Below are 26,089 nucleotides of genomic sequence, written 5' to 3' on the forward strand. Positions count from 1 at the left end.
CCTTCAATTCTCTTATGTGTCTGCCATATTTAAGCATATCTGTCAAGCTTGTGAGCATCTTTATAACCAGTGCTTTAAATTCTTCATCTGTTAGGTTGTCTATCTCCTCGTCGCTTAGTTCTCCCACTGGAACCTTGATCCCTTTCCCGTTTTGGGCCATACTTCTCTGTCTCCCCATCCTGACAGTCTCCTGTGTTTGTTTGCCTCCACGTCCCAGGTAGAGCTGTTGCTCCTGTTACATTGTAAGGAGCGGAGCCTTAGGGATTCGTCAGTACAGGGTGACCTGTTTCACCATGTTGTGGCACTGTATGTGGGGGACAGGTCCGAGTGGGAACAATGCTGCCTGCCCAGCATTTGCCCCTTTTCCAAGCCCCCACTTCTGCACTGGACTGGCATCCCTCTAGCTGCTGCTTTGGCCGCTGTTCCCAGAGTGGGTGGGTCTGCGGATGTTCTAGGACCATGGGGACCCTTTAAAGAAGTGGACTCTGCTGAGAAACCGGCAGTTTCTGCCTCCACCCCAACCCCCACTGGTTTGCACAGTCAGAAACAATGGGGCTTGATTTTCCCTGGAGCTGGGACAGTGACCTGCTCTGGTGAGGAGCTGGAAATGCTCCCCAGGTGTCCCTCCTGACTTTTTAAAATGTGTAACTGCTTTCCGCCGGCCCACTGCTGCCACCGCTGCTGCCACCACAACACCGCGTTCTCTCCGCCCCTCCTACCAGTCTGGATGAGTGTACTTCCTTATTTCTTTGTTTGCTGGACTTCCCTGCAGTTTGATTTTCCGGAACTTCTGGTTATTTTTAGTTTTGAGGTAGTTGTATTCCTTCTTAGTTGTGGAGGGAAACACAATGTGTCCGTCTACGCCTCCATCTTAGCTGGAAGTCCTATTTTTCATATTTTAAAGTAAAACTTGGTGATCGAGGTAGGTCTTGGGCCCCTCAAGGTGTGCAAGCAGCGTGTTGAGAGTTTACGGATGTGGAAGAAGGGAACATGTGATAAATTGCCATTTGGTAAACCATGGGTTTGGCGAGAGCCCAGAGATCATTCAAGTGACTGTTACTTTTGTATAGTGAAAATGTTAGGATATAACAAGAAAAGTAAATGTAAAATAGAGTATCCTAGTCTACCATCAGCTATATGCCCAGTGCCTCATTCAGCTAAAATCCCAATGCCAGTTTTCATTGAACAACCCTCTTTTGAAATACAGGAGTGTGGTGACGGCAATGATGAAGACTTTGAAATTGAAGATGACTCAGTTCATAAGCGATTTGATCAGCATGAGTTGAATGATTTGGCACAAGATTTGGGACTATCCAAAAAGGCTTCAGAACTCCTAGCATCAAGACTGCACGAGAAAAACTTGCTTGAAAAAGGAGTGAAGGCATCCTACTTTGAATCAAGAGAAAGTGCATTTCTGCCGTACTTTCGAAGTGATGGTGGCTTTGTGTATTGCCATTACATACATGGTTTAATGGAGGAATTGGGAATTACAATCTAGAAAGCAACTGAATGGTGACTACTGTTCATCGATAGCTCAAAGCGGAGCTTGAAGTGTGTCCTTCTCCACAATGGCAATTTATTTGGTGCAGTCCCAATTGGCCTTTCAGTTTGATTTCATGAAGAATATGAAGACATAAAGAGAGTCATTGATCTGTTGCAATACCACAAGCACAACTGGATCATCTGTGTTGACCTTCAAGTGGTCTGCTTCCTTCTTGGTCAGCAACGCAGATACACCAAGTATCCCTGTTTTCTGTGTTATGTGGGACAGAAGAGCTCGTGGGAAGAATTGGGTGGAGTCGAATTGGCCTCCAAGATTTGATCTCAAACCTGGTGACCCAAACGTTCTGCATGAGCCACTTGTTGACAGAAAGAACATTAAATTCCCACCTCTGCACATAAAACTGGGTCTCATGAAGCAATTTGCTAAAATTTTGCCAACTGAAGGAGACTGTTTCAAGTATCTCATTTTGGCATTTCCTAGCTTATCGTTTGAATAAAATACCTTAATGTGTATGTTTGGTAGCAGAACTTTACTACTTGTACACAATTTGACCTACAGTAACAATATATAGCCTTTATATGAATAAAACAACTAAATAAACAGTATATTCAGGTAATTTTTTTCTTTATTTTCCTTTGTATGTACATTTTGTATGATTTTTGGGATAAAGGGAGGGTATCCTGTACCTTAACAAGTTGGCGTGATAAGAGAAAAACTGGGGTCATTTTTGGATTCAGATGCCAAAAATTAGTCAAAAACAAGTGTCAGATCTAACTCAACGAAAATTGTGTTCCCCGGTATAATCCTGCAGGCAGAGCAGCTGTTGCATCTGCTCTTTTGCTAAACGATGGCCATGCTCCTCCAAGTCATGTTTTCACTAGATATTACCCCGCCGATAGTGACCCTATCCCTCTCTTCTCTCAATTCTATGAACATTGCTTACGCCGCCATGGGCCGAATAGTATCAACAGATAACTCCTGATACTGTGGCTGGTTATGGCCCCGCCTAATGTTAGACCACCACATTGAATCCAAGGTCCTTAGACTCTTTATGCATCTGCTCTGAGCCCTGCATTCTATTCCCATTTCAACATGGACTTGGGCCCATCGTGCCCACATTATGTGGGAACAAGGGACCTTTTGCATGTACCCTCTCAGGGGCCTCCTGTACATTTTTCAAATCAATCCCACTTCCTAAATTATTTTGAAAGGGCAGACAAGTTGACACAAACCTGTCCTTTGTGTGCCTTCAAGAGGCAGAGGGGACAAACTTGGGTTTGCAACAGGCCCCTCTGATTGTTCACTGAGACAGGGATCCCCCTCCTCCTCAGACATCTCCTTAGTTTAAGGCCCAAGGACCCACGAGACTGGGCCAGTCCAGACTGCTGGTTTTGGACAGTATGTCACCATTCTGAGAATCATTGCAACTGGATTAGTCGGTACAGTTTAGGCCTACAATCTTACTGGGTCATGTGGTTAATGACACTCAGTCCCAGCGTTAGCTTTTAGCAGGAACCCAGCAAACAGGCCCAATCCAATGGGACCGAAGTTTTCTCCTCCACTACTCTTTCCTAGGCTCTGCATGACTCCACTCTTCCTCTTATCCCTTTAGCTCTCTATAATTTCCTTTTCAATCCCTGGTCGAGCCTCATTGGCTCCCACCCTTGGTCACGCCTTTTTGGTTCCCAGTAGGTGGGAACTGCCAAGACTCTTCCTATGAATGGTAAGCAACCCCTCACAAAGGGAAGGTGCATACTTGCCTCTGCCTCCACTCTCTCCATAATAGAGACATTCATTTTTAGATCCCAAGGTCTCAGGACACCGAGGCCTAGATACCTCGGGTTTAGAACCCAGGATACTGGGCTCTCTAACCTCACAGAATCTCTCCCTTCCAGCTGGGCGAAGAATCCATTCCTGCTGGCACCCCTCTAGAATGTATCTTTTCCAATTAGCCTCAGTTTAATCCGCAAACCTTGAAGAAAAGTCAACTTATATTTTTCTGCAACACTGCTTGGCCTCAATATCAGCTAGGGGAAGGGGAAGTTTGGCCACTAAGTGGGACTTTAAATTAAAATACAATGTTATAGCTTGACCTTTTTTGCAAACATCTTGGGAAACAGTCCAAAATCCCATATGTGCAGGAGTTCTTTTATCTAAGGGGTTGGGGAGATTTTTTCCTAAGTGTAAACTTACTCCCACTAGTACTTCACCCAGTGACTTTTCCTCTAATTCCCAAATCCCTTCACAGCCTACTCCAGCTGTAGAAACTCAGGAAAAAACTCTCCTGCCGTCTTCTTTACTGCCCCCATACCTGGGGCCCCCAATTCAACCGACAGCCCCAGCTTCCTCTATCCCTAAAGCTTCCCCACCCACGAGGCTCTTACCCCTAGCAGAAACTGAGGGAGAATCTGGCCCTCAGTTAATCCACAAACTCCTCTCTCTTGTCAAACTTAGGACACCTAAGAATAGTTCTGACTTGGGAAACTATCCTGACAACCCAGATAAATAAGACACGTTTCAACACCTCACCTTGGCTTTATGAGTTAACTTGGAAGGACGTTATGGTTGTTCTGGGGCAGACCCTATCAGATATTAACCAGGAGAAAGTAATAAAGGAGGCCAGAAAATTTGCTAACAACTTACCTTTATCAGAGAGCAAATACCACATAGGAGAAACTGCAGTCCCACCAGTGGATCCTGAATGGGACTATAATAGCTCTTCCCGAAAGTGGGAAAGGAACCATTTCCTACTCTGCATTAAAGCAGCACTTACAGCTGGCCATCAGAAGGTCCTTAACTATTCCAACGTCTCTGTCTTTAGTCAGGGTCTGGATAAAAACCCCACATTTCTAAAAAGGCTAAGAGAGGTGCTCATCAAGCATACCACTCTAGATTTAGAAACATACAAGGGCCAGGTAACACTGAAAGACAAATTTTTATCTCAGCCCGATATTAGGAGAAATTTACAGAAGCTCATTCAGGAAACCAGAGTTTCCTTGGATAAAATGTTAACTATGGCCAATGCAGTCTTTTACGACCAGGACTAGGAGAGGGAGGCCAGGGCTCCGGAGAAGGATAAAAAAGGAGACTAGGCCACTCCTGTGGGACAATCATAGCCACACTCCACAGGCCCTTCCAACTCTACCACCAAGGACACCAAGTGTCATGTGTGCTAGAAGGCAGGGCACTGGGTGAAGGAATGTCCAAATCGTAACAAGTCACCTCAGGTATCATGCTGTAAGTGCAAGAAGACAGGTTACTGGGTGGCACTCTGTCCCTGGAGTCATAGTGCTACAGAAGGGGCAGTGTCGAAAAATCCCCAGAGCTTGCAGGCTGGGGGATGGGGAAAAGGAAGCAGCTTTCAGGATGCCTTCACATGCCTGAGGCTAGGGGCTAGTCTTTGTTATGCAAATAATTTGATGCATCCAAGGCCCGGGAAGATGGGAGGGGTCTTGGACCGGGGGATGGTATGGAAAAAGCACACAGAGCCTGCGTGAGGTTCTGTGAATTGTCAGAACTGGTTATTGCACCCACTGCATCAGAGGAGGCAGTCAGGGGTTTAAAAATAAGCGGCAGACACTTTAAGTAGGTCTGACCATGCCGCTTTGAGACTGACTGACCATGCGGTTTTGAAAAGGAAGGTTCTCCATATGGTTTTGGTGAAGGAGTTTTCCAAGCAGTTTGCAAGGAGGGCAGAGGGACACCATGGGGTTTTGAGAAGGGGACACACACTATGCTGCTTTAAGAAGGGAAAACTCCATGCAGCTTACAAAGAGGCTGGGAAATCCACTCGGTTCTGGATTGGAAGCTGGTGGGCACCACAACACAGAACAACCTCCCCAATCAGAATTGAATGATTGTCAGCTACCAGTAAAGCTGAACTGTGTCTAGAAAGTGGGGAAACGGTATCTCTAACTTTTCTAAAACTAGCCTGGTTTGGTAGGGGGAGGCACAACTATGTGTTTGTGGGTGTTTTAAGGAAAATAAGACCTAATGGCAGAAATCCGCAAATAATCTAAATCTATATAACTGTTAAATAAACAATTCTTTTTCCTTTCACTAAACTCTAGTATTGAGAGTTATAGTTCTGGTGGCGGGCAATCAGGCCCCTAACTAAACAGCCCGTGGGTGCTAGGTTTCGATTGGAGCAGCCCAGGGGTCCTGTAACAATTGGACTGTTGGGCCCAAGCTTGCAGCTGCCTTGCAGATGGTGGCATAGGACTGAAGTTGCCCACTTCAGCTGGCCCTGACTCAAAAGGCCACCATTACTAGACTGGAACCTAGTATATATGGATGTGGCAGGTAGGACAGTAACTTTCTTGCTGGATACTGGAGCCACCTACTCTGTCCTTACTTCCTTCTCCAGACCCCTCTCCTCACAGTCCTGCAATGTCCTAGGAGTAGCTGGAAAGCCTACAACCAAAAACTTCACCCTTCCTTTGGGTTGTCTCTGGGATGGGTATTACTTCACTCATTCTTTACTCATAATCCCAGAATGTCTAACCCTTCTATTCAGAAGAAACCTCCTTCAATTATTAGGAACTAGAATTATTATAGGGGAAGGCCCTACATACCCTTGCTGAAAGGACAAAGCCTGTGCCATTTGCTATCACGGCACCATTTGCCAAGCAGACCTATGACCTTGTTAAACCTGACTGCCATTTTACTCTTCTGAGCTTATGTGCCCAGGACTGTAAATTACTGGAAAACAAGAACAGAACGTGACTAACTGCACCCCACAGCAGCAGGCAGAAGATAACATTGAAACAAACTGCCACTTATGCAAAACCAACCAAAACCTCCTGTGTAGCAATGCTCATAACAGCCCAGGGACCACACAACACCAACCCCCCACCCTTTTATAATCCAGTTATAATTCAATAAAAACTCAAAGCTCTTACATTTTGCTGCTGGTGTGTCTCTCTACACACCAGCCTCTTTCCCCTCTTGGAAAGTGAATAAAACTTTGCTATCTTTTCTTCTCTTTGTGAATCCCTTCACAACCCAAGTCACTGACCACCCTAACACTTACTCCTTCATGGAAATGCCAAATCAACCCAGCAGTACGGGATAACAGGTTTCCTGGCCAAATCCTTTACAAACATGTGAGTGGTGACCCAGCTGTTCAGGGATTAAAAATAACTGTCTTTGTTTTACAAATGAAGTCTTTTCAGGACCAGAGGTGTGGCTCCAGGACGTCAAAGCCCACCAAATCCTTTTATCTTTCTAAACCCTCCTCTATCCACCTTAAAAGACTTTTAGATCATTGGTTTTATGAAACCAAAGTCCTTCTAGGAGAGGCTAGCTTTTCTTTCCCTACATTTTTCAAATGTAAATACCCAGTCTTCTCCAAAAACTCCTGTCTGGGCCATCTATTAAAATACAAATTTTTGGAATAAATTTTATCAAAAGGTGAAAAGCCTTAGCTATATCTGAGCAAATCAATTCAACTTATTTCAGCTATCCTTTTCTAAATTAGTAAATTTCGGTAAAAGTTATTGAAAATCTAAATATTTTGAAGTAACACTAACAGGCTGGGGACCCTCTCCAAAGTTCCTACAGCTCATGGTTAGGGGGATGGGGGAAGGAGATAATACAGCTTTTGAAGTTGTTTTCATATCTATGGCAAGTTGGTAACTAGATAATAACTGTGCTGCAGCCCAGGGCAAAAAGGCAGATGACAGGCTTAAGATACTACTAGCCTTTCCTGAAGGGAAGCTATGCTGCCCCAGGTAAATGGGCAGATGATAGGATTAAGATGCTTTTCATAACAATGATGTATGGTGTGCTAGGCCAGTATTTAAAATAAGGGTAGGCAGCCATAAGGACGGAAGGAGAGGAGGGGAGGCGGGGAGAGGGAGAGGTGGAAGAGGTGGGCGGGGGGAGCCACGCAGTCTGAAAAGGGTGTAGACAGGAGTTGGCTAGGTCTGGTTTGTAGAAGAGAGCCATGACGTAGCAGCTAGGCAGCTTTGTGGGAGAGCTGGTCTGCCACGGGAGAGTGCCATGCAGGCAAAGTGGGTGTAGAAGAGAAGAAGGAAGAGTAGCCATGAGGAAGGAGCTGTGAGCTAGAAGGAGATTCAGCCCTGCTGCCTGTAGTGACGTAGCAGCTGTGCAGTTTGTAGAGAGGCTGGTCTGTGGTGAGAAGGAAGAAACAGCAGTTATGCAGTTTGTAGTCAGAATTCAGCCATGCAGCCTGGGCTAGTAGGAAAGCAGGGGCCTGCTGCTGCTTTGATCGTGCCCACTCTAGCTGACTCCAAAGCCACCAAGGACTCTGCCTTGCAGACCCCCATCTGGACTCTTGGAACTTGGGGCATATGCAAAGGACACTCTGTTAGGACTTGTTCCTTTACTGGACTTCACAACGATCCAGTGTAACACAGCACATGTGTTCCTGGACTATTGTATGGAGGCTGATGACAACATAACCCAGATCCTGAAGGAGAGAGCTGACAGATAAGGAATGGGGAACTCTGGGCTTGGTTTTAGCTTATAGCCTTTTGTGGGGCAAGGGAAGTGCTGGGTCCTATGGGAGAACAGGGCTCCAAGCTGAGGTGCTCCTAACCCACCCAAGGCTGGAATGTTATAAATAAAGACCTGTTTTTTGCAACACTAATTGTTGGGTCATACACCAAGGCGCCACGTGAATGAGCCCTGCTTTGCTCGGTAACAACATGAGATACTGAAATGTTAATTGCTGGACAAGTTAAGTTTACATGATTTTGGCTTTTATTACGAAGGCTGTAGAGTAGATATGGAGCTATAGGTAAATGTCATGTGCTTTGCTCGAACTGTTTCTTGAAAGTGAGAGTGTGTTTGCCAATAGATACAGAGATCTGATCAGATCACTAGGGAGAAGGAAGGGGCCATAGGAGGAGGTTGCTGAGGCAATGGTAAACAAGTCTACGATGGGATTGGCTGAGGCACTAAATGCCTCCAGGCCACATGGAATTGTGGGCAAGAAGATTTAAAATAAGAGAAGGGCTCTAAGGGTTTCTCCTCAAGGATGCCTGGATGATCATGCTGCAGCTGCCTGCATTTCCCAATGGATGGTATTCTGAATGAGAAGGAACTCCGGACGCAGCCTAGGATCGGGCTGGCCTGGCAGAGTGGCAGGGTTATAATCCTTTGGGTGTTCTAGAGGAGGTGAGCTCTGAGGCAGAAGCCTGCCATTACTCCAAAACTGTGTAGTTTTTGTGTCTTATGTTGTTTTAGTTTGTAAACTAACCCTATAGAAATAAGATAATTAAAAACTAACAGGGAATGCTAAGAAAACTCAGGTGTGAAAGAGTTTAGCCTTAATTGATAGGTTTAAGTATTAAAGCTGTAACTAAAGAGTTAGAGTTTAGCCTTAATTGACAGCCTTAAGTGACTAACGCATGTGGAAAGCCGCTATTCCAAAATTGTATAGTTTTTAATAGACTCCTTTCCTTTATCACCAAACCTTTGCCTCTGGAATTTTGCCAAGAGGGTGGCAACGGGCAGCAGGATCCCCACCTGCTGGTCAGTAACAATAAAATGTGTTCATAAGAGTCAATCCAGGGAATGCTGGTTGTTTACATTTTGGTCATCTTTGGGAACTGAGGTTTCTAAGAGTTAAAAGTTCAAATTAAGTTGGAAAGAAACTGTATGGTTTTAGTAATTGAAGGCATAGGCATGAAGATGCAACTTTGAAGAACAAGGACTGAAAGCGAGTTATTCAGAAGATGGTTATTTCTTTTTAAATAAATTTTTATTTATTTATTTTTTAGAGAGAAGGGAAGGGAAGGAGGAAGAGAGGGAGAGAAATATCAATGGTGGTTGCCTCTTATGCGCCCCAAACTGGAGACCTGGACCGCAACCCAGGCACGTGCCCTGACTGGGAATCAAACTGGTGACCGACCCTTTAGTTCACAGGCTGGCACTAATCCACTGAAGTACAGCAGCCAGGGCTAAATATAGTTATTTCTGAATGGATAAGAAAGTCTGTGAAATTTGCAGAAAGTTTTGTTAAAGTTATAGAAGTTTGCAGAAGTTTTATAAATTTGTAAAGAAAATTACTCAGGAAACCTCTCTCAGCTGGAAGGGGGCTCTAGCAATGGCCTTACTTAGGACTAGAGTAGCCCCCAAGCCTCAGCTAATGCTCAGTCCCTTTGAGGCCTTATATGGCTGACCCTTCCTATATTCAGAACTCCTGATAAAGACAGAGACTTCCTCCGAAGAAGCCTGCCCAAAATGGGAGCTGTTTCTAACGACCCTGAGGGAATTTGGTCTGCAGCAAAAACCTAGCCAGGACTCAGCTACCCCATTGTACCTTCTAGGGGCCCAGGTTTTAATAACATTTTGTAACAATGGTTCCCCCAATTCTCAACTACAACTGTTGTGAAAAGGACCTCTCCCTGCTCTTAAATCCTCCCCAAAAGCCATCACCCATCTAGATCCACCATTCCCGAGTTAAGCTGTGGGAAGAGCCAGCCAAGCCAGAGGAACATGAGTCCACATAGTATTTCTGTGAGTACTGGAAGATCTCAAACTAGTCTTTTGAAAGCATCCTCCTCAGCTTGTTAAGTAGCCTATTGTTTTTCTCTCTTTTCTTATCTACTCCCAACCAATCCCAACTGAGACAGCTTACAATCTTGAAAACCACATGGTTCAACTCCTAAGGCTAAATACTTCTTGTTGGCTTTGCCTTTCCACCCGCAGTTGGGGATATGTCCACCCCTACCTCCATAACAATGGGGAAATGTGTCTGCCACTCTAGATCAGGGAACTCTATACTCCACTCCATGGGGTGGTTTCACAACCCCAAACCTCATTAAACAACGACCCCAAGACCTTCTCTTCCAGCAATCAGCACCTCCCTAGATGGGCCCTCTTTCTCACCTCATCAACCTTCTCCAGGTCAGCTATCCCTTTTACATAATCAGTACTGCCTCAGAGGGCACACCTGTAGGAAGGCTTTTTGGTGAGCCCTTAAAAAGAAGCTCACCAAAAACGGTTTATTGTCAAGGCAGACCCTCCTTTCAAGTCAACCAGTTTCTTCCACAAGAAACAGATTCTTACACTGCTCTCTTTTGCAATTCCCAAGTAGCTATACACTTTGGGTCAGGAAAGGGGTCCTATCTTTACTAAATTCATAAACGATACCCAATTCCACAAGCCTACGTCGATCCTCTAGTAGCAGCCTCTCTAGCAACCTAAGGGGTCCAGTGGTGGGAGATAAAATACCCAAAAAAGAAAAAAATAAAAGTTAACAGCAAATATGTCTTTGTTGAAACCTGCCTATCAAACTCATCGATAACACCCTGGCAGCAGAACTACCCCCGTCAGAAGAGTATACTGGGTTTGAGGGTGTAGGGCATGTTGGTCCCGCCCTTCATAGTGAAAGGGAATTCGCTCCCGTGGGTACATCCTTCCTGATGTCTCCATAGCTTGGGAAAATGCCACCCTCCCATTCCCATTAAGGGCACAAGGACACTTAATCAAGAGGGCTCGTCTCCTCGCTCCCTTAATCACCCATAGGCATTCTCCCGCCTATGGGAACAGCAGTAGGGGAGCCTTCTCAGGCACCCACCATCGCCTATCCCAGGACACTGCCCAAGCACTAACTGAAACAGGGGAGACTTTTGTATTCCTCCAGGAGCAGAGAGAATCCCTAGCAGGGGTCACCCTCCAGAATCGAAGGGCATTACATCTCCTCACTGCCTCAAAAGGAGGCATATGTCTGTATTGCACTGCAGTGTTGCTCCTGTTGACAAATCAGGACAAGTACAACAGAACATTCAAGGTATGTATCCTTGAGTCTGCATTCAAAATTAAAACTTCGACCTCATTTTGAGATACAAAGTCATGGTTCACGGCTTTACTCTTCCCTTTTGCGGTTCCCCTTCTAATTATCCTAATACGACTAATGTTTGGGCCAATGATAATTAACCTATTAACTAAATTCATTTCTTCGAGAATAGAAGCCATAAAATTACAAATGATCGTTACAAAAGGATATCAGTCTCTGGGACTACAGTCCTGACCATTAACTGCAGACTGTTGACTGGACACCTCCCCTCCTTCACCTCTTCTGATCAATAGTTAGCAAGCATAGAAACCCAAGGTTACTATGATGCCCCTCCCCGGCAGGAAGCAGCCAGAGCAGTTGTTACTCCAGTAGCCCCGAGATTTGGGTTCCTATTGCTTGATGGGGGAATGTTAGGCAGCAGTTAGAAATGAGTGGTGGGAGGAGCAGGGCCACTTCCCTTGTGGGCCCAAGGCAAATAGTTGACATATTATTAGTTGACCTTATTAGCAAAACTTCCATTGCAGTTTTACCACCACCACCACCCCCCCACCCTGCCCCAGTAGTGTGGACAGTCAAGGAGAATCATGGGAAAGGGCCTGCTCAAAAGAAACTAAAGTTATATCACCAAAGTATGTGTCAATCAATACAGAACCCCTCCCCTATGCTATTACAATCACATGTGCACTTAAAGCAGCAGATTCAGGAGACTTCGATCCTTCTCACCACTCTCAGCAGGCCTGTTTTCTCTCTTGAGGACGCACTAATAAAACTCTTACTCATCCACCTTCGTCTGCCTGATCTGTAATTGTTTATTCTGTCGGTGAGAAGAACTGATCTTCAGTAACAATTTTATTGTACCTCACTTTATTGTGTTTCACAGATGTTGTGTTTTTTACAAATTGAAGGCAAGATCCTCTGTCAACAAAAAGACTCCAACTCACTTTACTGTGGTGGTCTGGAATGAAAACTGCAATATCTCTGAGCTGTGCCTGTACAACTAATTCCTAGAGTTCAATAAAATGAACAAAGTAAGTCATATGCTGTATAACCTACAGCATCTTTTTTCTCATCGGCAACATTTGTGTTTGATTGTAAATTCAAACTATAAGAAGGTTCTGCTCTTGTTTTTTTTTTTTCTTTCATTTTTTTTACTTAGTTCACCTAGTGCACCTGGTCAACATTGGTTGAAACCTAGGTTAACCTAATAATGTTTTTGGATTTCCAAAATCATTCCATGAAACAAATAAATATGCTGATTAAGAACTCATCTTTCCTGGAAACCTTCTCCTGACTTTTCTGTTATATTAGTATCCCAGAATTAATTTTATACTCTTCTTTTTCCCTTAGCTCAACACCCTCCATTATTTGTCAAGTTTTACATTTATTATTTCAGTCTCTTGCATAATGCTCACCTATTGCCAGCACACAAGTTACTTCACACCCTGAAACAACTGTTTTCTTCCCACTTCAATCTTCCCTGACCTCTGATTATGACAAAAACAAAAATATCAACAGTCCCCAGTGACTTGGGTCAAATCCAAATTCTCCCAAAATAACTGGATTTCAAAGTTCATCATCCCAAACAAACTGGAAAACTCACACTTCACCAACCACACCCTGATGTTCTCTACCTACTCTTTAGGTTTTGTTAGACCCTAAATCTGCGGTGTGAGCTAACTTGCTTTGATACATGGGAAACAAATTCTCTTTTTCAAGAATGTCACTCCTGTGTTCCCTAAATACAACAGCCAGAGGAGAAACATGTCTCTGGACACCTTCAGAATGTAAGCTTTATTCATTTATCAAGTACAATTGGCCCTCCATATCCATGGTTTCTGTATCTAGGGATTCAATCAACCACAGATCGAAAATATTTGGCAAAAATGTTACATTGTTGTTAACATGTACCATGTAGTTAAGCCAAAAATGATTAATGGCTGCACCAGTACTAAACATTTACAGACTTTTTTCCTTGTAGTCATCCCCGAAACAATACAGTATAGCTATTTACATAACATATACATTGTCTTAGGTATTATAAGTATTCTAGAGATGACAAAATATATAGGGAGGATTGCTGCTATATGAAAATGCTAAGGGGACTTGAGCATCAGGAGTCCTGGAACCAATACCCCTCCATCACCTCTACCCCACCATCGCCCCCTCATAAACATGTTTTTTAAAAAAACTGAAGTTTTACGGTTTTATGAGCCTGTACCATCAGGCAAGGCCAGAGTCAATCCCATATTTCCGCCTGCCAAACTGTGTGGCCCTCTCCAAACACCAGTAAGCGATTATTACGATTACGTACAGAAGGAATCTTGGGCACAGAAACGCGCTTTGTAATAGTACTCAGACTGTGCTCGTGGTGGGGAGTGGAGGAGCTTTCTGGACGCGGGTCGCGACGAGGAGGGTCCCCTGAGGCCTACTGTTCCGGCTCCGTCCCGCCCAGAGGCCGGACCCCGCCAAGGCCAGAGATGGCACGCATAGACCCGGGTCCCAGCCCCTCTCACCTGCATCTGCATCCGAAGGAGGACGCTGCGCCCGTGGGCGCCGCAGCGCAAAAGGGGTGCCAGCACAGCCATTGTCGCCAAGCACAGAGCGGAGACGTGAAGGGCACTGACGAAGCAAGTGCTGCACACCCCCACCCCACCGCGCCCCACCCGCCTCCTAGCAAGAAGGTTTAGCGCAGGCAACTAGTCTGGCCAGGCCTCATCCAATAGCAGCCTCGGCCCGCGGCTATTGGCTGGCAGCCAGGAGGGCGGGGCGGAGCCTGACTTCCCCGCGCCCTCGTAGCCCCGCCTGCGGCCTGGCTGAGAAAGGCTCCCTGGGGATTGAGAGGCGAGCAGGGAACCCCCACTCCGCAAACACTTGCCACGCTGCTAGTTCACGGCTGTACCACTTTTAACCTTCCAAAGTCAGTGGTTTAAATTTAATTTGGTCCTCTTCCTTTCACTGAGCCAGTTGTTTAAATTATAACAACAAAGTACAAAGGAAAGTCATGAAAGATATTTTTAAGCAACCCAATCAGCTTTAATTTATGATGAGATAATTTGGCAAGTTTTTTTCAGTAGATGGAGGAAGGCAAGAAATAGAATACATATTAACAGTTAACTTTACCGAACAATTAATAAGGATTAATATTCACAAAAACTCAGATGCTATTATATACCCTTTAATTAATAAGATAATGTGGGTGATGATGAAACTTACCTCTGCAGTCAAGGTTCTTCTGGCTGGCCCAATAATCAAATAGAAAGAAATGAGACAGTTTAATAAGAGAAAATAACCAAATTTAAAATATATGTATGGGAACATGCGCAGAGGCTCCAAGACAGAAAGGGAACATGAGTATGTATATAAGAGATCCTGAGCTAGAGATGAAGTAAGGGGTGGGGCTTCAAAGAGTCATTGCAAAATAATAACAAGAGCAGATGTTTAGTAAATAGGAGTTTGTCCTGCCCTACAGATGTGACAAAAGAGGTTGTCTCTGATGATCTCCCATAGGCCTTACTTCAAGATCTTCGAGGTAGTCAAGGGATTTTCCTAGCTTACTACCCTGCCTCACAAGGAGGAGCGGGGAGATAGTAAGACCAAAGCCCTGGTCTGGTAGCTCAGTCAGAGCATTATCCTGATATGCCAAGGTTGTGGGTTTGATCCCCAGTCAGGGCACATATAAGGATCAACCAATGAATGCATGCATAAGTGGAACAACAAATCAATGTTTCTCTCTCTCTCTCCGTCTCCCTCCGTCTCTAAAATCATTAAAAAAAAAGAACAAGAACCTGCAGAAGACATCTCAATCAAATATGGTGACTAATTTCCACCTTGGGGTAACCCCTAGCTTCATTATACACTCATTATAATACATTAGCATGCTAAACCACACACCCTGCGCCACCAAGATTGAAACATTAAGTCCATATAAGGACACTGCATGGTCAAGGGGCTCCACCCCTTCCCCAGAAAAATCCTTAATATCTCCCTCCTTCTTGAATGCCCTACCCCTCAAGTGAATGAGCCTCAATAAAAGAAGTAAATCCCACTAGGGAGGGGCTGCTCTGTCTGCAGAGTAGGCACTCTGTTTCACTGCTTCACTAATAAGCTCTCTTTCACTTTAAAGTTTCTGCTGGTTCTACTTTGAATTCTTTCTTGTGCGAAACCAAGAACTCACAGTGGGTCCCCACACCCCTGGAACACCTCTATCATCTCCTCCATATTCAGTAGGTCACCAAGTTCTTCCTGCCTTTTTTCTTTAAAAGTCACACTTATGCCTTCTCTTTTGCTGACCTTACTCCAGGCCAAGCACAAACCTTTTCATACTTATCGCTTCAATAGCTATTGAAAGGAAATCACTACAATGTGCATCAGCGCTTAAGCTGTGTGTGTGCACGCACGCGTGAGAAATGTACAGAATAACAAAATTAAACAGCTGGTCTGGCCTAACAGTATGTAGGGATTACCAGTTGTCAGAGACCAAGGCTGATGACTAGACTATGGGATCAAACAGCAAAAGATGACTGATTATATAATAAGCTATTTACATAGTTTTTAGTATGAGGAAGTTCTTTCATAGTTTAATTCATTATTATACACATTTTATAGAAAAAACTCGGATTCAGAAGTTAAGTAATATGCCCAAGGTCACAGAACAAACCATTAGAGCTGCAATTTGAACTCAGGCAGTCTGGTTGCCAGGAATAAGCTTTTAACCTTTACACTGATTTTGCCTGAGAGCCTTGCTCTAGAAGCAGAGGAGTCAGCTTTGATTGGTCAATTCTGCTATCAAAAGCACTACCACTATGGAAATATTGCCACCATGTTGGCCAGGACAGCCTCTAGCAAGTTCAAAGAGACTTAGGGGTATTTGAGGGAGAATATCAAATTTTCTCCTGATCTACAGCAGACAGCTGTTCTTCAAAAGAGCCTCAAAAAAATTACAGCAGCTTCATCACAATATGAGCAGCAGGCAAAAAATGTAGTTAATCATTTTATTTAAGACTATGGATACAGAGCACAGACTGACAGCTGTCAGAGGAGAGGGGTTGGGGGCCGGGTGAGAAGGGTGAAAGGATTAAAAAAAAAAAAAAAAAAGACTCATGGACACAGACAATAATATGGTGATTGCCAGCGGGAAAGGGAGGTCTGGAAGGTAAAAGAGGCAAAGGGGGAAATAAATGGGGACAAAAGACGACTTGACTTGGGGTGGTGAACACACAATGCAATACACAAACGATGTATGGCAGAACTGTATATCTGAAACCTATATAATTTTATTAACTAATGCCATCCCAATAAATTCAATAAAATACCATCCCAATAAATTCAATAAAAATATCAAATATTTAAAGAAAGGAATTAAGGAATTTGAAAATTCAAGAATTTCCATAGAAAACAGGAAAAACTACTGCACCCAAAATAATTGTAGCACTAGAGTGGTCTATACTTGGGGCAGTTTAGACTCCGAAAAAAATTAAAATTAATTCTGATCCTTATTACAGTTGTCAAAAAAATTGGAATAAATTCAGGATTAAACTATAGATTTGGGAGCTAGAGCATAGAGGCAACTGTTAAGTAGATGACATTACCCCAAAGAAGAGTCTCATATAGAGAGAAACTTGGGAAAACCTGCATTTATGGGGAGGAAGAGGACACATGGAAGTAGATAGAGCAAGAATTGTGAAGAGAAAGGTAGATAGCAGAGAATTAGATCATGCTGTAATGTGCTGCACCCTCTACCCCTACTTCTTGTAAAATCTGCGAATCATCCCCCATTTACACCCAGCCTGTGAAGTCATGATTGCCCTGTGGGAAAGCAGAACCAGAGCAAATAAAAGGACACCACATCTTTAATTTAAAAATCCTAAAGTCACAGTTGAGGTAAAAGAAGATTTGAAAATCCATTTTTTCTGCTACCACCCAATTAATTCTGGTTAAGTAAAACCCTGGGGAGAAAGGCTAGAGCTAGAGAGAGCCAGAGGATTAACCACTGAGGCAAGGTCCTGACTCTGTGCCCTGCAGCCTAGCCACAAGGGACCATGACAGTAGAAACACACACAGGGTAAATTCAGTGTTATGAGCTCTCTGATTCAAGCTGGTTTGTTCAAAAAAGTAGCTCATGTGAGGACTAGAAGTTAAATAGAAATTTGATGTTGCTGTTTACAGTGCTTGGATATGAAGGTGTAAGGTAGCCTCACAAAAAGTGCCCATAACCCAAAAAGCCTAAAAAGTTTAATGAGTGGTTTTTCCTCTTGTAGCTGTGAAGAGCACAGAAGTTAATTGTGCTGGAACTGGTGATCCTCAAGTGACTCCATTCTTAGGAAACTGGGCACCACCATACCAGTCCATGTGGAGGTTCAACCACGTCTGGGTATGAGGTAGCCCAGGACCATACCAAAGCCTAGCACAGAAGTGTGAAAGAAACACTACTGAAAGTAGCCAAACTTAAACTTAAAATTTATGAAAGAATAACTGAATTTGAGTTAGATGAAAATGACTAAGTTAAAATTTCTTCCATGAGACAGAAATAGGGTGTTGGGATAAAAAATAATTAAATTCAGCCCTGGCTGGTGCCGCTCAAGGCATGGGGTGCCGACCTGTTAACTAAAAGGTCCTGGTTTGATTCCCAGTCAGGGCACATGCCTGGGTTGCAGGCCAGGTCCCCAGTTAGGGGTATGAGAGAGGCAACTGATTGATGCCTCTCTCACACACCAATGTTTCTTTCCCTCTCTTCCACCCTCCCTTCCCCTCTCTCTAAAAATAAATAAATAAATGTTAAAATAAAAATGAAAAAATTAAGTCGTTGAGAGAATTAAAAACTTTTTTGGCATATCTGAATTCGTAGCTTTATCATTCCTGCTCCAGGAATCGTCCTCTCTAAAGGCCCATACTGTAGTCATAAGCCCCAGAGTGGTTTTCTAGAAGTTAGCTTTAGAAATCAGGAAACAAATTGAAAAAATTTTCAAATTAAGAAAAACTTAGAAAAAAATGTGGGTATTACATTCATAATACAAGGATGCTTGCTATTCATTTCTAATTAAGTTCTTCTATAACAAGTAACTTCTATCATAGTCTATTGGAATAACTCATTGTACTAGGTTGAATAGTTTGAATGTGACTTTATTTAGGGTCTTTGCAGAGAAAAGCAAGTTAAGAGCAAGTCACACTAGAACAGGGTGGGCCCTAAATTCAATGACCGGTGTTCTTTTAATAAGAGAGATTAGACACACTGGGAGAGAGCCATGTGGAGCTGGAGACGGAGACTGGAGTGATTCACCTACAAAACAAAGGTCAAGGACTTGTGGCAACCACCAGAAGCTAGGAAGGAGACAAGGAACAGGTTCTCTCTAGAACCTACAGAAGGAACCAATCCCACTCACACCTGAATTTCAGACTGTGAGACAATACATTTCTGTGTTTTAACCACCCACTTTGTAGTACTTTTATTACAGCATCCACACATAGGAAATTAATATACTCATCCTGGGTCAAATTACATATGCCATTTCCTTGTTTTCTATTGACTGTATATGTCCCGTGTAACATCTCCTTCCTTGGAATCCTAGGAAGTATAAATAATCGAGAGCATCGTTAGTGGGCATATGGAAATGTTTGTACCCCATTATGACAATAAATCTTCAGGCCCAAGATTGAGCAACTCCTGCCTGGAGTGCCAATTCAGCAAACCGACACTTCGGTAACTTTTACATCCCTGTAAATGCTCCTCTTGACCAGCTAGCCAATCTCCAACTGTAATGATTTCCTTGTTCTAAGTAAGGCCGGATATGCAACTCCAGTTAATTAATTCAAGTCAAATACTCTTTCCCTATTCTCTGTGTGACCTCCTAGTCAATCATTCCGTTTCCATGCTGCTACTTCTAACACTTTTTAAAACTTGCTCTTGCCCAAAACTCTTTGGGAAGAATGCTCAGCTGCTTCTGAGGTACTGCACTCACTCCCCCAATCCAAGGATCATTTTCCCTTGAATAAAGAACATCAAACTTGTTAATAATTGTTTTGTTACTTGACACCATGTATCTAAGAAAATAATTACAATAGGAAGATCACAAACAATAGTACAGTTCCTAAAAATAGCTTTCATAATTTATCTTGGGATCTAGAACAAAGATACAAAAGAAGTATCTTAGGAAGTTCTTAATGAGTGTAAGACCGAAGCCCTACTTGTCCAGAGAATGATGTTTGGCCTTGTTATGTGTCTCTCCACCTTTAGAGGATATGGTTTCGTCAACACAGGTTCCCAGGTCTATGATTTCAACTTTACAAATAGTGGACTTCTAACTGAGCAACGAACTGCACTAGAAAGTGTGAGAGATTTTTAAATGATGAAAATCCTTTCCCTGCTTCTATGCTTTAGATTTGGAGTGATCCCTCAGCCATAGGCTAAAGGGAATGATCCATTTCACATCTGGCGTCTCAGGCCTCAGGCACTGAGGTATAGGCTCCATTAAGAGAAAAATTGGGGATAAGCTAATGGTCCAGAAATGCTAGATTTAAAGCAAATATATTCTTACTGACCGCAACTTCCCATTCTGTACATTTAGTCTACTTCAAAATGCAGACCAAGAAGCCACCCCAACCAAGTCCTTACATCAAACAGTATAAGCATACTATAAAATGTCCTTTTTTATTCAGTGAACACAGTAGAAGGTAAACAGAGGTCAGATTTTAGAGATACTCCTCGTCGTCGTCGGCAGCCGTCCGTCTCGAGAGACGATGGTGTAGCTTCTTAAGAGTCTATCTGCACCGCCGAGAATGGTTGTGCAGTTCGACTCGGGAGTGACATGGTATCTGTCTCCTCCCGTGTTGAATCGACATCTTGCGATGACGCTGGAGTGTCCTCTCCAGTGAAGCTGAAGCTACAGAGCCTGGGCAGGGTGATATGGAGGGTCTGCTGTTGCCCATGCAGCAGACCTTAGAGATACTACAGAAGTGGAATTATAATGTGGAGTGGGGAGGTGACCCATAGAGATTACATCAGAATTCTTAACCTGCGGTAACTTAATAACTAAGATAGTTATTGAGTAGAGCAAGTTTGTGAAAGATGAGATGTTCAAGGAATTTCTGGAAACACATGTTGATCCTAGGAGGGAAAGCTGGGCTGGAGACAGTCTGGAGCATCAATATGCAGATAGTGGTTGAAGCCAGAGTAGATTAAATCACCCAGGAAGAGTCTGCAGCTCAGCAACAGTAGAGAACCAAGATGAATCCTGAGGTGTGCAGTGAGAAAAAGAGAAGACAAGGAGGCAGAGAAAGCTAAGACAAGTGTGAGACCAAGAGAGAATGGCATCTTTGAAGCTAAAGGATGAAACAAATTCAATACCTAGGAGTGTTCGAGGTGCAAATGCTGCAAGGATATCAAAGGGAAGGCTGAAAATGAACTTCTGACTAAGCAATAGGGAGGTCACTGATGACCTTGGTCAGAAGACCAGTGGAAACATAGACCCATGAGTACCATGCAGAAGAAACAGACAATCAGGCTATGGACTACTTTTAAGATGTTTACCAAAGAATAGAGGAAGGGGGAAAATAAGGTCACACATGGCAATGATCAGGGTCGAGGAATATTTTTTAACAATGATGGATACTGAATTATGTTTGTAAGCCAGTGTGCATCAGCATCACCTGAAGGAGTTATCAAAATTCAGATGCTGGGCCCCACCTGAAGAGTTCTGAATCAGCAGGCCTGTGTGGGGCTCAAGAACTCCTAGCAAGTTCTCAAGTGATGATAATGCTGCTGATCTGTAGATCAAAACTTTGAGAACCCCTGTTCTAAGTTAAGAAGGAAGTAACCAAAAGAAATGTGTCTGAAAGATAGGAAACATTTTTAGAGTAAAACACAGGAGGCAGAAGGGATTCAGTGAAGATGTAAAATAGTTGGGCTTGAGTAAGAAGTGAGGTTATTTTTCCTGAGACAGGGAGGTAGATAAAGATACACAGTTAGAGGTCAAGGTTAGAGGTCATGTTTAAAGGTGGAGAGATGGCAAGTTATGAAAAGTTCATGCCAAAGGCCTTGTTTTTCTCCACTTGTTTTCTCAAAGCAAAGTCTTCTGCTGAGAATGGAGGGGCTAATATAGAGTAGAAGAAAAAAAAAACAGTCACAGGAAAAGACCTTGTAGTGAGTTAGTCCCAAGCCCCACCCTTTCTTTTTTCTCTTTTGTAAAAAAAAAAGATTGATTGATCAATTTTTAGAGGGTAAGGGAGGGAGAAAGACAGGGAAAGAAACATCGATGAGTGAGAGAAATATTGCTCCTCTCGCATGTGCCCAGCCAGGGACAGCCCGCAATGCAGGAACATACCCTGGCTGGGATCCAACCCAGAGATCTTTCGCTTTGGGGGATGACACCCAACCCACTGAGCCACAAGGGTCAGGGTCTCTTACCAAGGAGTGTCAATTCTCAAACCTGGCTCATTGCAAAGTTGGCTCTTTCCTCAAACTTCACCTTTCTGGTTCCCATTATTAACATTCAACCATCAACCTCTGTTGAAGAAACATCTTAAGTAGTTATCAGTCTGCCTGAGTAACTAGAATACAATTAAAAGACATACTGCATTTATCATTAAATGAAAATAGCAGAACAGCAAAACACCCAGAGAAGTCTCCTGTTTTCTTTAAACAACCAAAAATTAAAGTTTGGATCAGAGTTTGTGACACTACGTCATTACCCATTCACATAGCAAGTGCCACTCTCTTCATTCTAAGATTTTTAATCTTTGGTGTTGGAACACTTAAAATTTATACACGGAATTGTTTATATCTTCATATGCAAGTCTTTTTCTTGAATCAGATGCTTATAAAAGTCTACAATTCCTAACTAGTCTAAGACCCCTGCTCCAGACTCTCCATTGGTCAAAGCGCTTATGTGAATACAAAAGCTGCATTTTATGGTCTAGAAATAGACAACTGCAAGTTTCCCCATTTAAAACTTAAAATATTGAACTCTACTCTGTTCTCAAGCACTCATGCTCTCATTCATCTGATCTACATTTGAGTGCCCATGTGCCAGACAGGTTTCTTTTTGCATTAAATTTTAGCAGGACTGGACCCAACTTTTGATATTTTGGGGACTGATAAAAATACAAATTAAAAATACAAAATTCCTAGGGCCTGTGCAAGTAAAGGGCTCAGAAGCTTAAATTTAATGGTAAATCTAGACTCTGATGAATTTTATACTGAGACCATACTTTTCTATCTTCATTTAAAGTCAATTCCCCCCACTCGTGAAAACACACACGTACACACATTGCCAATTAAAGTTCAAGGTTTAGTTTAGTGTCATTATGAAGTGCTATGAATTGTCTGTCTCCCCAAAAGTCATACATTGAAAACTTACCTTCAAGTGATGTTACTGGGGGCTTTTGTTTTGGAACGTAATTAGGTCATGGGTGTGAAGTCCTCATGAATGGAATTAGTGCTCGTACAGAAGAAATTCAGGAAGCCCTGGTGGGTAGCTCAGTTGGTTAGAGCATTGTCCCCATACACCAAGGATGTGGGTTTGATCCCCAGTCAGGGTACTGGGTACATACAAGAAACAACTAGTGAATGCATAAATGAGTGAAAGTTGGATGTTTCTCTCTCTCTCTCTCTCTCTCTCTCTCGCTCTCTCTCAAATCAACAAACTTGAGAGAGAGAGAGAGATTCAGAGCACATTCTAAGTCCTCTTTCTGGCAGCAGTTTGCAATCTGTAAGAGGTTGCTTCTCGCAATCAACGATGCTAGCTCCCTGATCTTTGAATTCCAGCCTTCAGAACTGTAAGAAATAAATTTCTGTTGCTTACAAACCACCCAGTCTTTATACTTTGTTATAGCAGCCAATGGCAAAGACACGGTCCATTTCCATAACCTTATTAGTACACTATCTCTAACTTCAAAACTTAAGTATTTCACAAGTTTTCAAATATATACGAACATGAAATAATTTATATTTTTAACTTTCTATGTTGATGAATGAATGCATTAATCACTTTCAGGTTTAGAAATTTTCACCTCTCCCAGGTATGATAGGCATGTGCTGAAATCCGTGGAAAAGCTACACTTCTTGATAGCTTTCATTTTGAACTAGAATTTGAAATCTAAAAGAAATAAATGGGTTACTTTTCATATTTCTGATTCCTAAGGCTGTCTGAGATTTACTATTTTGCCATAAATATATAAATATACCCATTATAAAAATTTTAATTAAACTCTTAGAAACTATTTTACAGTAGAACATCAACATTTTCTGGGTAGGTGACAGCTTTTATATTAATTTTTATTTTGCAAGAAAATAAATTATACAACTTAAAAAATAAAATTCAAAAATTAAGCAGTTCATCAAAATATTTCAGCCTACTACATACAGAAACTGCTACTATTTAAAACTGTACAGCGTTATCATCTCAGTATGTAGTGGCACACATTCAAAATCATATATACCATCTGAGGACAGATTATAACTTAGGAACTCAAATTTGTTCAGCACTCCAGAAGACATATATAGTGTAGATGACAGGAAAGCTCTCATGAAATGTTTATTTCACAAACATGACCTTGGAAGAGTTTGTAAGATAGCATTCCAGTCATTTACATGAAAACAGAAAAACCATCCTGAGTTTAAGATAGCAAATCTTTCTGGAAAATTAGCGCAATCTTTCACCCAAATTGAATTTTTAAAATTTGCCCTTTAAGGGCTAATGAAATCCTATTGCAAATAATACATAATGCTTTAAAACTAACTCAGTCATATTTTGTATTAAATTTAATAGGAAGTAAAAAAAAAAAAGCTAACATTTCATTTTTTGAGATCTTGACATTTAGGCACAAAGTTAAAGTAAGAGACTTAAATAAACAGGTGACAGAACGCAGAGACCCTCCCAATAAATGCAAAAATTGGAAGACTTCAAAATTTGTATCAAGATCCCCATTAAATCCATGGAACAGTAATGGTTTAATATTTATCTCATTGTAAGTATTAAATTGTTCTATATTTTTATTTTGTAAATTTACTTCCATGTCTATTTACTCTGTCAATGAGATGGCAATAAAGGTTAACATTTTTGAGATGGCTCAATCTTTAAATTAGAAGACTAAAGTTCGAAGCTTAAATTAACCTGTGAAGAGTACTAATGCCATACTATTTGTGGGGAAAAAAAAGTATATATATATATTTTTCATTAACTAAGTCAGGTTTCATTCCTGCTCAGATAGCACTAATTTTTAAGTGCACATTATAGAAAAGGAACCTGATAAAGAATACTAACTCTGATTCTGTCTTTAGCAAATTGCTGGTAAGTTCTTTTTTCAGATTCTTTTTATTTAAATTAGCAAATCTGTTGTCAAAGAAAATTCAATAATGGTATAGGCACCTTGTCAACTGAACGGTTTTCATATACACCAAAAAGTAGTTAATCATTTATGTATATAACAAAAAGTTGATGAAAACTTTGAGTCTACAGTATTTACTGCTGTTATGTTCCCCAAAATACAATTAGGACATAATTAGCTATGTAAAAATTTATAAAATTTAATAGAAAAGTCTGCTATGAGTTACGCATTTGCATTTAAATTTGCCTTTATTAAGTCAAAACATCATGGCTTTTCACTCTTAAATTTCTTTTAGAAATTCCACAAAAGTTCTGAGAATAATTATGATTTAAAACAACAAATCTTAAACTTTAAAAAATGGCCTGCAATACTTCCTTCCATTTTTTCTTCCTTTGGCATACATGTCTTGGATAAACAAATATGACAATAGCAAACTATTTGTTAAGCATAAGGACCACAATTATTACAATTTGTAAAAATTTTCTCCATTGTTAGCAGTCTTTTAATTAGAGGAAAAGGTGAGCACTAATTTAATTCTTCACAACACACTTGGTCAAATAATTCACATATGCCACCTTAGAACTCAAGTGTAAGATTTTAAATTAGAAACAAATTTCCAATTTCCTACCATTTTCAGAACAGGCATTTCATTATAACCACCAAAACCTTTCGTGTTTTAAATGTGCTTTCCTTCCTATCATCAGGCAGCTCACCAGCCTCCTGGGGGTGGGGGCAGATTCCATGAAATGCTCCGGAAAGCACTCTGAAGTGATACTGTATGCCTTGATGCCCCAGCACTCCAGTTCCTGCTCTCTTCAAAATCATACACTGAATATTTTACCCAGTATCAAACAAGATATAAAATACGTTGCAAGAAAATTTGAAACATGTACCATAATGAATAAAAATCCATGTTGCGCCATACTTTCCCAATTGGGAATAAGTTTTTCTCTTTTAAGTTGTTCACATCGTTAAATCCAAAAATTTTCACTACTCAGGATATTCTGTTACCAGCAACTAATAAGTTGCTACTTTGGATTGACTAAAAGGAACAAGGTAAGAATTGCCTTCTGAATATTTTAAAAATGTTTATTTTTAAAATATATAAATATATATGTACATATATTTGGCAAGTTTACTGCTCATATTATGATTGCAACAATTTTGTTTATGCTTTTCAGGTCTTTCCTATGCTGTGGTTTTCCTCATCCTAATAACTAATACTTATTACTTTTGAAAACAGAATGTCTTCCTTTCCAGAAACCTGAGGCTACGAATCCCTAATCAAGAGACTTTTAAAATACCAAAATATTTCTATGCTACAGATTAAGGGGTCAGTTACATAACTGTATTATATGAGAGCAGGAGATTTTCACCTTGCTTTTAAATAAATGTGGATATAGCATAACAAATATTAGGTATATATATACACATATACATATTAGGTATATGTATATGTGTGTGTGTATGTGTGTGTGTATATATATATGTGTGTG

At 41.7% G+C, this 26,089-nt stretch overlaps 1 protein-coding gene across 1 annotated transcript in view; it reads right to left on the reverse strand.

The window, feature by feature from the left end:
- The window catches only part of LOC150019853 (acetyl-CoA acetyltransferase, mitochondrial), a 52,877-nt gene extending 38,958 nt beyond the window's left edge, over window positions 1-13,919 (reverse strand). The window contains exon 1 of the mRNA XM_090266711.1: window positions 13,787-13,919. Coding sequence (XP_090122837.1) covers window positions 13,787-13,858 — 72 coding nt within the window. The 5' untranslated portion in view covers window positions 13,859-13,919. The remainder of the gene's footprint in view (window positions 1-13,786) is intronic.
- Window positions 13,920-26,089: the final 12,170 nt, after the last annotated feature.

The sequence above is a fragment of the Furipterus horrens genome, unplaced genomic scaffold (genome assembly GCF_987537825.1).
Source record: "Furipterus horrens unplaced genomic scaffold, mFurHor1.1.pri manual_scaffold_2, whole genome shotgun sequence".
NCBI classification, from domain to species: domain Eukaryota; kingdom Metazoa; phylum Chordata; class Mammalia; order Chiroptera; family Furipteridae; genus Furipterus; species Furipterus horrens.